The sequence below is a fragment of the Oncorhynchus clarkii genome, chromosome 7, assembly GCF_045791955.1.
Source record: "Oncorhynchus clarkii lewisi isolate Uvic-CL-2024 chromosome 7, UVic_Ocla_1.0, whole genome shotgun sequence".
Lineage (NCBI taxonomy): Eukaryota > Metazoa > Chordata > Actinopteri > Salmoniformes > Salmonidae > Oncorhynchus > Oncorhynchus clarkii.
The window spans coordinates 60,034,590-60,049,392 of record NC_092153.1 but is presented as its reverse complement, the minus strand read 5'-3'; the positions used below and the strand labels follow the sequence as shown (position 1 = coordinate 60,049,392).

The 14,803-nt window shown below is 41.9% G+C and overlaps 1 protein-coding gene and 1 non-coding gene across 2 annotated transcripts in view; both read left to right on the top strand.

The window, feature by feature from the left end:
• The window catches only part of LOC139413574 (solute carrier family 4 member 8), a 51,867-nt gene extending 37,714 nt beyond the window's left edge, over positions 1–14,153 (top strand). The window contains exons 13-23 of the mRNA XM_071161090.1: positions 5,232–5,365; positions 5,472–5,717; positions 5,922–6,027; positions 7,985–8,146; positions 8,355–8,468; positions 8,591–8,752; positions 9,009–9,329; positions 9,445–9,618; positions 9,835–9,969; positions 11,924–12,027; positions 13,984–14,153. Of these exons, the coding sequence (XP_071017191.1) occupies positions 5,232–5,365; positions 5,472–5,717; positions 5,922–6,027; positions 7,985–8,146; positions 8,355–8,468; positions 8,591–8,752; positions 9,009–9,329; positions 9,445–9,618; positions 9,835–9,969; positions 11,924–12,027; positions 13,984–14,020 (1,695 nt within the window). The 3' untranslated portion in view covers positions 14,021–14,153. The remainder of the gene's footprint in view (positions 1–5,231; positions 5,366–5,471; positions 5,718–5,921; positions 6,028–7,984; positions 8,147–8,354; positions 8,469–8,590; positions 8,753–9,008; positions 9,330–9,444; positions 9,619–9,834; positions 9,970–11,923; positions 12,028–13,983) is intronic.
• LOC139414505 (U4 spliceosomal RNA) lies at positions 7,577–7,714 on the top strand. Its single transcript, XR_011634882.1, has one exon. It is a non-coding gene; the product is annotated as a U4 spliceosomal RNA (small nuclear RNA).
• Positions 14,154–14,803: the final 650 nt, after the last annotated feature.

Genomic DNA, 14,803 nt, shown 5'->3' with positions numbered 1-14,803 from the left:
CTACAAAATAGCATATAATACACTGTAGTTGAGGAACAACGGGAAAGTAATTCTTCTTTGAAAGTTGATAAACTTGTAACCCCACTTTTGAGAAAATGGCCCTTGAATATTTTGGTAAACCTACTGTAGAGCTCTTCTTTATCTACACCTATTCAGCATCATTCACACCCTCTTAAGCCTTAGCCCCACCCATTTCTTTAAGGATTCACAGGTGAGGCCATGTGCTAAACAGAGTGAGTAAGGTAGTGTAGATAAACAACCAAAGATGTCAAGACTAAAAGTGGTGAAAGTAGTATCCTACGATAAGGAAAAACGGCAGGTAAAAATACACGTTTATCTAGTCCTTTGCTTATATCCTAATCTGACTTTGGTGTAGGTCATGTTGTTTTTCACATTACCGCCTCTGGTAAACACACACTATAAATCTAAGGTTATTTGTCACATGCACAGGACACAGTAAGTGTAAACATTACAGTGAAATGGTTACTTGCATATTTGCATAGTAGTAATATTAAAAATAGAGAGCATCTAGATAAAAATATTTAATAAATATTTTATAATTATTATATGATGCTTACCCAGACACACTTGTCTAAACTTATGGCTCATGTGAAAGAAATGTAATCCGTAATCACCCCAGACACACCTGGCTAACATGAGGGGTCATGTAATCATCTGGCCAAGTGGAGTCTTTTGTTTAGACATGTAGCTAGCTAGCTAAACAATGAACCATAATCCCAATTAAATGAAATGCTGTAGTATGAATCTGCAGGTAGCTAAAGCTAACCAACTAGGTTCAATGTTATAACTAGGCCATAGGCTTTAACTAGCAATGCAAATGGTTTCTGAGGTAGAAATAATATTACTACACAGATCATACACGTAACGTTAGCTAGCGTGCCAGCAGGCTAACACTAGCTATCTAACAGAATGTTTTAATTTGCAATAAAAAGTGACTTTCTGGCAAAATTAGAAACTTCTAATATCTGAAAATGTAGCTAGACTCAAACCCGTATACATGGAGGAACTCTTCACGACAGACTGCAGGTTGCAAGATCAAATCCCTGAGCTGACAAGGTACAAATCTGTCGTTCTGCCCCTGAACAAGGCAGTTAACCCACTATTCCTAGGCCGTCATTGAAAATAAGAATTTGTGCTTAACTGACTTGCCTAGTTAAATAAAGGCAAAATAAAAAAAGTAAGTTCTCCTCCTGTGTCATTTCCATTTTGTTTGTGGCTACAGCTTGTTTGGCCCGTTGTGTCAAGTCACTCCATTTCATACTGACCATTTGCAAAAAGTAGTTCGATAGCACCTGCTATATTTAGGGCAGCAATGTTATTGAGAGCAGTAGCAGCACTTTTGCAGTTCTCCATGGCTAACGTTATATCTTTAAAAAAAGAGCTGTGGTAGCAAGGATTATATACACATACTGAGGAGCTCATGTTATAGACAGAAGCATGCTACATGGCAGACCAATCCAAACTCATCTCTCGGTATGTCCAGCCCATCCATTATCTCAGCAAATCATGGCTATCAGGAAGGTTCCTGACTTTTTCCATGGCTAAACCAACTAGGCTTGTAATTTAACAATTGTATTCGTATTTACAGATGGTATACAAGTTTGTTATTAAGACATATCAAAGTCCACATGTTCACGAAGGCATTTCTGCAACAACAAAAAAACATTTTGATCAACAACAAAAAAATTATGTTCAAATGCCTATCCTGTGAAGTAGTGACATGCTACATACGCCTAGCTTCCTGAAACGGGTCACAAATATGTTCACACACACTCACAGACCCCTGCACTAGTGGTGCACGGGTCAGCTGTTTGTTCGCCTGCCCGCAATTGCTAATAACCCATCCGCAAATGTGCAACTATATGTGATAAAGTGAAAATCTGAGGCCCACACCCGGCCCTAACCTGCTAATATAGAAAATGCACCGTAGGCTACAGTCAGAATCGGAGGGACGTTTTGTTATAGCCTGAATGAAAAATGTAGATTTTGTGCCACTGGCCTACAAGGTGGAATTATGTTATAAGAAATGTTTACAAATTAATAAAAAATTAAAAGCTGAAATGTCTTGAGTCAGTAATTAGTCAACCCCTTTGTAATGGCAAGACTAAATTAGTTCAGGAGTAAAAATGACCTTAGTAAAGTATTCAGACCCCTTGACCTTTTCCACATCAATCTACACACAATATCCCATAATGACAAAGCAAAAACAGGTTTTTAGAAATGTTTGCAAATTTATTAAAGTAAATAAACTGAAATATAACATTTACATAAGTATTCAAACCCTTTTAGTCAGTACTTTGTTGAAGCACCTTTGGCAGTGATTAATGCCTCGTCTTCTTGGGTATGACGCTACAAGCTTGGCACACCTGTATTTGGGAGTTTCTCCCATTCTTCTCTGCAGATCCTCTCAAGCTCTGTCAGGTTGGATGGGAGCTGCACAGCTATTTTCAAGTCTCTCCAGAGATGTTCGATCAAGTTCATGTCCGGTCTCTGGCTGGGCCACTCAAGGACATTCAGAGACTTGTCCCGAAGCCACTCCAGCGTTGTCTTGGCTGTGTGTTTAGGGTCGTTGCCTTCACCCCAGTCTGATGTCCTGGGCACTCTGGAGCAAGGATCTCTCTGTCCTTTGCTCCATTCATCTTTCCCTCAATGCTTACTAGTCTCCCAGTCCCAACATGCACCAAAGAAATTCACTTTATGTACTGAATACAAAGTGTTATGATTGGTGCAAATTCAACACAACACATCACTGAGTACCACTGTTCATATTTTCAATCATGGTGGTGGCTTCATCATGTTATGAGAATGCTTGTCATCGGCAAGGACTAGAGAGTTTTATTTTGGATAAAAAGAAACGGAATAGAGCTAAGCACAGGCAAAATCATAGAGGAAAACCTGGTTCTGTCTGCTTTCCAACAGACACTGGGAGACAAATACACCTTTCAGCAGGACAATAACCTAAAACACAAGGCCAAATATACATTATACTGTAGTTGCTTACCAAGACGCCATTGAATGTTCCTGAGTGGCCTAGTTACAGCTTTGACATAAATTGCCTTGAAAATCTATGGCAAGACTTGAAAGTGGCTGTCTAGCAATGATCAACAGCCAACTAGACAGAGGTTGACAGAGGTTGAGTGTTAGAAATAATTATGTGCGAATATTGTACAATCCAGGTGTGCAAAGCTCTTAGAGAATTACCCAGAAAGACTCACAGCTGTAATCAATGTCAATGCTGATTCTATTGACTCAGGGATGTGAATACTTATATAAATTAGATATTTCATTTTCAATAAACTTGCAAACATTTCCATTTAAAAAAATGAATTGGTCATTATGGGGTGTTGTGTGTAGATTTGTGAAGAACAAAAAGAGAAAAAAAAGTATTACAGTTTGATTTCAAACTGTAAGAACAAAATGTGGAATAAGTCCAGGGGTATGAATACTTCCTGAAGGCACTGCATGTTTCTGTTTATAATTTCGGACATTATGGTAGGCTATTTGTTAGTCAACTTGTCTATAATTCAATATATGCAGCTTCTCTTCTGTCATTAGATGTTTCCCTAGAAGACTAAATAAACCTTTGCTCACCAGAATAATGTCATAAATGGAAAGAATTAAAGTTTTCAAAGATGTTCAGGGACCAGGGAGAAAATACAATAACTAAACAACAAAGATGTTCGGGGACCAGGGAGAAAATACAATAACTAAACAACAAAGATGTTCAGGGACCAGGGAGAAAATACAATAACTAAACAACAAAGATGTTCAGGGACCAGGGAGAAAATACAATAACTCAACAACAAAGATGTTCAGGGACCAGGGAGAAAATACAATAACTCAACAACAAAGATGTTCAGGGACCAGGGAGAAAATACAATAACTCAACAACAAAGATGTTCAGGGACCAGGGAGAAAATACAATAACTCAACAACAAAGATGTTCAGGGACCAGGGAGAAAATACAATAACTCAACAACAAAGATGTTCAGGGACCAGGGAGAAAATACAATAACTCAACAACAAAGATGTTCAGGGACCAGGGAGAAAATACAATAACTCAACAACAAAGATGTTCAGGGACCAGGGAGAAAATACAATAACTCAACAACAAAGATGTTCAGGGACCAGGGAGAAAATACAATAACTCAACAACAAAAAAAACGGGAAAGATTGTCTGTGCAAAAATTGAAAGCTGTGAAAACGACCCAACATGTTTCTTCTGATAAGATTTCAGTTCGGCTTGGGTGCATATTTTATGTGGTTGAAATACTATCAGCTTTTATGATGCTGATAAAGATAGCACCTCTACAGATGGTATCTAACTGCGCATTCATATTCTCTCAAGATGCTGAAAGAAAGAAATACAATTTCTCCACTCCTGTTCCCAGATTCAAAATATGGCCTACATTTGTTGTATAATTTCACTGCAAGAAATGCTTAATTCTGCAGGAGTTATTATTAAGGATATGTGAGAGGTTATAGACCTACAGTCAGGGTCCAGATTTTAGTTTCCATTTCACCCATCTAAACAGTAGACTACAGTTCCCTTGACGTGTCGTAGGCCTATTTGAAGTCTTGTGACTGGAATTTGTATAGCGCCTCACAATCATCAAACATAACATAACCAGTCAGCACTGCTATCCTCCTCTTTTACCACTTCACCAAATCATTTCTAAACATGTATTTTATGGCCCTCCCTTCTCTTTATTTTCAACTCTCTATTTCGCAGCTTTTCTCTTATTGAATTAAACTCTGGCTATTTGACTATCGTACAGTTAGGCCCGAAAACGTAGGTTTATGCACAAGTACCAGATAGCCTAAAATAATGAAAGAAAAACCTCAATGTTTCCTATATAAATTGCACAAGAAGGATATATATTCACTCAGCTTCCCTTCAACCACACAATATTGAATGACTCTAAACCCGTGCATCACTATCACACACACACACTCATGTACAGTCAGATCAAATCAAAATCAAATACATATGCATGCACGCACACACATACACTCTCACACACCAACACTCTCACTCACACCCTTTTGTCTTGCTTACGTGTGTGTGTGTGTGTGTGTGTGTGTGTGTGTGTGTGTGTGTGTGTGTGTGTGTGTGTGTGTGTGTGTGTGTGTGTGTGTGTGTGTGTGTGTGTGTGTGTGTGTGTGTGTGTGTGTGTGTGTGTGTGTGTTTATGTGTGTGTGTATCTCAGAGTGCCATTGAGTCTCTGCTGGGAGCATCCATGACAGGAGTGGCCTACTCTCTGTTTGCTGGTCAGCCTCTCACCATCCTGGGTAGCACAGGCCCTGTCCTCGTCTTTGAGAAGATCCTCTTCAAGTTCTGCAAGTCAGTACATTATCTTCATTATATTAATGTATTATTATGTTCTATAATTAGGGCCTGACTGTTAATATTTCCTCTGACTGTCTCCCAACCCCCCTCCCTCTCTCAGGGACTATGACCTGTCCTACCTGTCTCTGAGGACCTGTATCGGCCTTTGGACAGCCTTCCTGTGTCTCGTCCTGGTGGCCACAGATGCCAGCTCCCTGGTCTGCTACATCACCCGCTTCACAGAAGAAGCCTTTGCTTCCCTTATCTGCATCATCTTCATTTACGAGGCTCTGGAGAAGCTCATCCACCTGGGGGAACACTACCCCATCAACACCCACAGCGACCTGGACAAGCTCACACTGGCATAGTGAGGACCATACACCTTCCTGTTTCTACCTTTTTATGTTTCTGCCTTTATTTATCTGTTTCTTACTTTATTTCCATTTTCTCATTTTGTGTAATTTAGTCCCTTTGAATTATTTCTACTATGTTTGTGAGTATACTTAAGTATACTTAAGAGTATGTTTTCTGTGGCTTAAGTGAATTCAATTGAGTATATCTCTCTCTGTAGCTGTCGGTGTGCAGAGCCTGATAACCCCAGTAATACAACCCTGGAGCTATGGAGTCAGAAAAACATCACTGCTTCTGCTGTGCCTTGGGCCAACCTTACTGTCAAAGTAACTCAGCCGACACACTCCCACACAAACACACACAATCACAGGGACGGATTAATGCAGGGGCTTACCAGAGCTGAAGCCCCTGGTCCCAGGCTCATGTGGGGCCCAAAAGGCAGCAAAAATAACAAAATAAAAGTAGGATTAAAATAATGAAGGAAATATATAATGTATACATTATATACGTAGTATATATTTTATAATTTTTCACTGCGACCACAGGAAGACTCAATGACTGTAGTCAGCCAGCTACTGCCTGCTGCCTCTCTGCTAATCATCAGATGGGGGGAGGAGAGGAGGTAGGGGGCCCACGTGGGTAACTGGGGGTTGATTGGGTAACTGATTAATAAAAATGATTCAAATTAACTACATAATAAATACATGTGACTGGTCAATTGTATGATTCAGGGGCTGGGCCCAAGCCTGTAGGGGGCACTAGAGGCAAAACAAAATGTATATATAAAAAATATATATTCTTATCATTTTTATCCAACCAGAGGAGCCCGTGTTCAATGTTCAAAATAGACCAGACAGTATAATTTAGCCACAAAGGATTAACAGTTAATAAAAAATAACTGTGGATTAAGTTTTATCACATAAATACAGGTCTCTGCCAAAATGAAGGAAACCCCAACATAAAGGTCTTCAAAGGGTGTTGGGCACCATGATCTGCCAGAACAGCTACAATGCTCCTTGGCATAGATTCTACAAGTGGCCCTAAACCATGCCAGGAAAATGCACTGCACACCGTAACATATACTTTGTATCCTTTGTTTACTCAAGTGTTTCCTTTATTTTGTCAGTTACCGGTGTGCCTACAGTCGGGAAGGCCGTAGTTTGGGCAGCATGCCTGACAAATATAGGCTACAGCTTGTTGCGTTGATGCCACAGACCTATAATCCATAGAATGATTTTGTAACCTCTTAACCTGGCAATTTGACTGTTAAATGTTTGCTTGAATGGTTGGTTGCAGCTCTCAGTTTGCCTTTTGCAGATTTCAAAATACAATCGCGGGAAAAACGCACAGTTTGGAAGCAAATGCCTACAAAGCCCCGGGGCCAATGATTTGTTCATCTGGCCCTACACACACCCCCAATTTTGTGATATCCAATTGATCGTTACAGTAATGTCCCATCGCTGTAACGCCCGTACAGACTCGGGAGAGGCAAAGGTCAAGAGCCATGTGTCCTCCGAAACACGACCCTGCCAAGCCGCACTGCTTCTTGACATACTGCTCTCTTAACCTGGAAGCCAGCCGCACCAATGTGTCAGAGGAACACTGTCCAGCTGGCGACCAAAGTCTGCGTGCATTAGGAGGGCCAAACCCTCCCCTAACCCGGATGACGCTGGACCACTGCGCCACTCGGGAGGCCCTCTATTTGATCATTGTATCACTACCCCACCTTACGAGGAAATACTTGCATACAAGCATACACCAAAGTGTTAGGTAGGGGGCTATCTGCTAGACATACCAATGCAACAAACAACAAATACCGTTTGGGGGAGATGCTATGTGAGATACTATACACATTTTGAGTGGCTGTCTTTAGGTATCCTTTCGCAGAGGAAATATCGTAGCCTATGAGGTCCATCCGAGGCGTGATGATTGCTGGTTGAAAACTTAACCCAAAACCCTGCCGGGATGACTTAAAATATAGTCAGCCCTGGGTTTAGTAAGAGACTACTTACTATACATGTCAAAGAAGATAGTGCCAGGTCAAATCGTGGCTATATCCCACTCATGTTGCTGTTTAGCTATTCTGATGTTTCAGCCACCAGGTGCAGATCATATTTAGATTCAGTAGAATCAGAGAAAAAGTGTCAGTAGTGTAAGCTATCTCAGATGTTGTCCAGGGGAGACTAGAATCAGCAATGGTGGGTCTGGGACGTGAACCCAAAACAGTTGCAGTGCTGTCTGAGCTATTCTTCTATGTTGTTTTGTGTGTTTGTTGATCTTCAGGAGTGCATAGATCTGCAAGGCCACTTTGTGGGTACAGCTTGTGGACACCATGGCCCCTACACCCCTGACGTACTCTTCTGGTCGGCCATCCTCTTCTTCGCCACTGTCTTCATGTCAGCGTTCCTCAAAGAGTGTAAGACCAGCCGCTATTTCCCCACCAGGGTAAGACATTACAAAACTGTGTAAATGTATGAAGCTAAATCTGAAATAGATTCCAATGCAATGGTTGTGGCATGTGTTTGGAAGGGAAGATGCTATAGGGTTAATTGTTCTATATGCTGGTTCATCTAGACCTATGTTTTTCTGCCTGAGTTTTGGTAGACAATTTTGTGTTGTTGCATCATCTAAGATCCCTTCCTGCTTTGTTCAGGTGCGGTCCATGATCAGTGACTTTGCGGTCTTTATCACCATTGTATTTATGGTCATGCTTGACTTCCTGATTGGAATCCCCTCGCAGAAGCTGCAGGTGCCCAGCAACTTTAAGGTAGGATGAAAAGATCACTGTTTTATATGTGATAGGTGGTTTATAAACTATCGAGACGATCCATTCCGTACCCTGCTATCTCAGATATTTTATTTTTTGTCTCTGTCTGTTCTACTAACTAGCCCACCCGAGATGACCGTGGTTGGTTGATCAACCCGATAGGTCGAAACCCGTGGTGGACAGTCCTGGCTGCCTCCATCCCTGCTCTGCTCTGCACCATCCTCATCTTCATGGACCAACAGATCACCGCTGTCATCATCAACCGCAAGGAGCATAAACTACTGGTGAGAGGAAGACAAGTCTGTATTTATTGGTCCCAAATATTATTTTACTATGGACTGGGATGCCGTCACACTGTTGGAGGTATGGCAATGCAAGACTACACAGTGGCCATTGCCCAATAGTTAGTCAGAAGGAACTTGTTCTTAATGCAGCTTTGGGGGCACAAGTCAGAATTTGAGTTAAGGTTTTGTTGGTCGATCTGTATGATTTTTCATGTGTTATTCTCCCTCCATGTATTTACCCTTCCCCTTTATACAGAAGGGCTGTGGCTATCACCTGGACCTGCTGATGGTGGGGGTGATGCTGGCTGTGTGCTCCATTATGGGCCTGCCCTGGTTCGTGGCAGCCACCGTGCTCTCCATCTCCCACGTCAACAGCCTGAAACTGGAGTCAGAGAGCTCGGCCCCCGGGGAACAGCCCCGCTTCCTGGGCATCAGAGAGCAGAGGCTCACAGGCCTGGTCATCTTCCTACTGATGGGCCTCTCTGTCTTCATGACTGGGGCTCTGCAGTTCATTCCCATGCCTGTCCTGTATGGAGTATTTCTCTACATGGGAGCCTCATCTTTGAGGGGGATACAGGTAATATCTTACAAAGCATGCACTTCTACAGCAGCAACACATACACACGCACACATTTGTTGCCATTATAAGTCACTGTCATACAATTCCAATGTTATCTTCTTTCCTCTCTCAGTTTTTTGACCGTCTAAAGTTATTTGGTATGCCAGCCAAGCACCAGCCAGACTTCATCTACCTGAGACACGTTCCCCTGAGGAAGGTGCACCTGTTCACCATCACCCAGCTCACCTGCCTGGCCCTGCTCTGGATCATTAAAACCTCCAAGGCTGCCATTGTCTTCCCCATGATGGTAACAATTACACTATGGCACAGAGCATAGCAGTACTGTGGTATTGCTTCTTCTAAACCTATTTATCCCAGTTGGTCCCATTGAACAAGAATGGTATTCGCTTTGGGAATCTCTGTGTAAATGGCTGAAAGTATTTTGTGGTATCATTGTATTGAATGTCATACATGTGAAATATCATATCTGGCAATATGTGTGTATGCATGTGTGTGCGTGTAGGTTCTGGCTCTAGTGTTCATCCGTAAGTTGTTGGACCTTTGCTTCACTAAGAGGGAGCTGAGTTACCTGGATGACATAATGCCTGAGAGCAAGAAGAAACAACTGCATGACGCTTCCAAGAATGTTGACATTGAGGTACTCCATCTATTTACAGTATGATTACAGTATGCTTTGACCCTATAGCATTCAACACAACTGGTTTTGGAACATGGAGTTCAACTTTGCTTTGTCACCACTAGAGGCAGTGTTGTATGGGGTATGGTGTATTATTTGACTAAAGGCTGAAATACACGACACAATTTTTGTCGGGTGTACGGGCTCTATCCATCGGAGAACCTCTCCCATTTAACGATTTAGTCAAGCTAAATTATTGTGAAATAGTACATACACCTCGCGGAACCTCCGATTAGACAATCGGGCCAGAATTAGCATATACTTGCTAGGCATGGAGGAAGATGCTGTGTGCTTTTATCTGGATTGCTGTCAGGGGTGTAGTGCAGCCGGTATGCAGTGGAACGATGCTCCTCCACTTCTCAGAATGGTGCTTGTTTAATAAAGTTTAGACTAAAGTTGAATCAATATGTCTCACAAGATCTCTTAATGATTCATTAGTATTTTACATAACAAACCATAGTAAAATTTTACGCTCTACTGCCAAGTAATTAGGCTACTTGTGACATCTTATTATGATTGTGCTGAATAGTCGCATTTATTTTCTCATGTGGCCAGAACTCAACAAAGCACACCACTAGGCTTAATATGCTCTGATTGAAACAAAATACAAGTGGAAGTATAGCTTCTTAAACTCCCTCTGCTCTAAAATGTGATTAAACAGTAGTTAGGTTGCTAAGCCTACATCATTCAAGAAGAAGATCGAAACACACATTCCCCTGAAACTGATTGAGATCAAATGGTTGGCATGCAGAATGGACATTTCACCCGTAAAAGGTGAAGAATTATCATTCACGATTGACAGTGATGATGGCCTAAAATGTATAATAAGGTAGGCTTAATGAGGTGTTTTAGGATTTTAAAACTAGAAACATTTCTTTGAGACACTTTGTGTAGGCAAGTTAATTGTTACATTTTGGATGATGCATTGTAGGATATGTATATTCAAAAATGATATTCTACAACAGGCTAAATTTTGGAACCAAATTTCATTGAGAAATGATGACATAATAAATTAAAAAAATAGCACTACATCCCTGATTGTTATGTGCCAAAAAAGCTAAGACAAAAGCAAGAATTAAGCAAATTTTGGCATGCAACTGGTTACGGAAAAGAGGACAATATGGAGTGTTGATTTTGCAGAAAGAGCTTGGGGTAAGAACACATTTAAATGTGACTTGTAACATATCCCAATAGACCAGCTAGCTTGTGTGTGTGTGTATGTTTTTGTGTGTGTGATGAACTTGTGAGATAGGTAAAGAGAACCTTTATAGTTCTGAGTAGCTGATTGGCTAACAATGGGACATGCCTTGCATCTGCTCTGAGCATTGTTCACACTTGGCCGATTTGAGGCTGAATATATTCAACATTTGAAATTATCATGATGCCAAGCGCCCAGCAGCCTGTCTGTGACAGCCATCAACCACAGATCAGGTATGTGTTTACACTTTACGGGCTGTGGCGGTACGTTTTACTCCAGGTTTGCTCCGGTTTCTCGGCAGCCCGTAGATCGGGTTAAAAACATGTAGTGTCCGCCAACACTAACACTGTTTCTGCTACAGATGTAGGATCTTAATTTGATCACCCTGTTACAGGTAAACTTTCCTGCAATGCAGGAAATGTTTCACTTGTAGTGTATTTACTGTTTAAAATGGCTTCTGACGTATGTATTTCCACTTAGAAAATGTTCCCTTACGAAAAATAGATCAAACTCTAATTAATGTTCATAAATGATAATTCACATTTCCTGTTGCTGCAGGATCAATTTCCTGCTGTAACAAACTGTCTCTAATTAAGATCTTACATCTGTACCTGGCATGCACATATCATCACTATATTCTTATGTGTGTGTGTGTGTGTGTGTGTGTGTGTGTGTGTGTGTGTGTGTGTGTGTGTGTGTGTGTGTGCGTGTGTGTAGCAGGATGAGGAGATTCTGGGTACAGCAGTAGAGGATAAGACCTCAGTCCATATCCCCATGGAGAGCAGCAAGCTCCTGCAGTTCCCCAAAACACACGACCCCAGGTAACACAGACACACACTTCTGAAGAGACACATACACACACTTACCTACGCTCACACACACACACACACACACACACACACACACACACACACTTGCATATGAACACGTACACCCTTATGAAGACACACACACTTACCTACGAACACACATACGTGATGGTCAAGATAGCTTAGGCAGTCGCTACTGGGAGCTAGATCTGCACTATCGTCTAGGATTGATGTGCATTCCCGGTAATAAATCAAATCTAATTTTATTTGTCACATGCTTCGTAAACAACAGGTGCAGACTAACAGTGAAATGCTTACTTCCCAACAATGCTGAGAGAAAAAAAGAGAAATAGTCGTGTATTTGGTTATTTAGCAGTCTTATGGCTTTGGGGTAGAAGCCGTTCAGGGTCCTGTTGGTTCCAGACCTTTGCCGTGCGGTAGCAGAGAGAACAGTCAATGACATGGAAGGGCTGGGGTCTGACAGTTTTTTGGGCCTACCTCTGACACCGCCTGGTATAGAGGTTCTGGATGGCAGCTGTAGAACTTGGTGCAGCTGTAGATGGTGCAGATGTATAACGTATTGAGGATTTGAGGGCCCATGCTGAATCTTTTCAGCCTCCTTAGGGGGAAGAGGCGTTGTCGTGCCCTTTTCATGACTGTGTTGATGTGTGTGAACCATGATGTGGACACAGGAACTTGAAGCTCTCGATCTGCTCCACGACAGCCCTGTTGATGTGGATGGGGATGTGCTCAGCCCTCTGAGAGGTTGATGTCCTGGCACCACACAGCCAGGTCTCTGACCTCCTCCCTGTGGGCTGTCTCATTGTTGCAGGTGATCTGGTTTACCACCGTCGTGTCGTCTGCAAACTGTCCCGTCAACATTTTCGTAATTTCTGATGTTGCACACCCTTGTCTAAACGTGGTTGTTAAGGAGGGAAATTATGCCTTTGCAGCCTGGATGGAGGATGCTTTATGTACTAGCCAGTGCACAGGGGAGTGTATTACCGGGAATGCACATCAATCCTAGTTGATAGTGCAGATCTAACACCCACTATTGGCTGCCTAGGCTATGACATCTAGTGGACAGGTAAGTCTTGGTTCATGTCTTTGCTCACTGTCTGTATGTGGTGTATTTTGATGGTACAGTAGAGGTTTCTTCATTGCACCGCTTGTTGAGTACTAACCCCCTCAGACTCCACCCTCCCCTTCGTCCCACCCCCTCTGACCTCTGACCCATTGCTTTAACCCCTTCCTCCCCAGGTGTGACCCTTCTGATATTAACATATCTGATGAGATGTCTAAAACCACCGTATGGAAATCCCTCAACGCCAACCAAAAGGACAGTCGCATGGGGGCTGCTAAGAAGGCAAGGCCCTATCCCTCTCTGCCTCTTTATTTTTCTACCTTTCTCTCACAGTCACAGTTTCTTTTTAAACCTTTATTTAACTAGGCAAGTCAGTTAAGAAAAAAATATTATTTACAATGACAGCCTACTGGGAAACAGTGGGTTAACTGCCTTGTTCAGGGGCAGAATGACAGATTTTTTGCCTTGTCAGCTCTGGGATTCAATCCAGCAACCTTTCAGTTACTGGCCCAACGCTCTAACCATTAGGCTACCTGCCGTCCCTGTCTGGTGCATTGCATGTCTCCATTTTGCCCACTGAGGTTACTGTCTCTCTGTTTTCTCAAATCTCTCCTCTCCTACTTGCATTTTATAGAATCAGTTGTTTGAGTTTTTGATATTATGATAGACAAGTGGGAAATTGGATGTCCCTCAAACTGGATTTGCCATGGTATATTATTAACCATGTCTCTCTGCTCTCTATCTTTCTCATTCCTTACTTCCCTGTGTGTGTGTGTGTGTGTGTGTGTGTGTGTGTGTGTGTGTGTGTGTGTGTGTGTGTGTGTGTGTGTGTGTGTGTGTGTGTGTGTGTGTGTGTGTGTGTGTGTGTGTACGTCTCTCTAAAGGATTGAAATTGAAGGTCTGGAATTTATAGATCAGTGAGAGTGGAACCAGATGACTACAGAGGCTGTGAGCTACACTTCAATAAGCCAGACCCATAGGTCATAGAGCATTTCTAATGCCCCCCTGTGTTTTGGCTCACACACATCTTTAACCCAAACACCTCCTCTACAATACCGGGACCCCAAGATTCCTAACGGCTGCTCTCATACACCCCCAACACACACACATTCCCTCAAACAACCACAACCACAACCACAGTAACAACAACAACAAACCTTCAGAACAGCCTTGCTGTGTCTATGAGAATGCTCCTTCAAACCCAAACCAGGTTATTTTTTAAATCACAGTGACTCTACTAGTATGTTATCTTTACTTTAAAGAGTTGGTCTTTTTCTTTACTGTACCATAAGTGTGTTTTCTATAACGTGGTGTTCTTGTCAAAATTATTTTTAAATTCTAAAGTATATTATTGGATCAATAATGTAGAGATATTTAACTTTGGACATAAAATCGGTGTCTGTTTTTGTGCAACGTACGATATGATAATATTGCTAGAAGAGACCGTACTTCAGTTCAACCAGTGAAATCAATCATTTGATTAGGCGCTATAATAATCTGTTACCTTTGTGGATATATCTGTGTTAAATATAACTGTTCAGATTGGAAGCTCCTGTACAGAATGTATGTGATCTTCTGTTTCTGTCCATGTGTTTTACCTCAGTCGACCTCTTTGGAATTGGGAACTCTTGTCAGGCAGTATGGGTAGGACTTTAAGTTTTTCCAGATCATGTAATCTGGGTTGTTCCTGATCAGGTCACATGG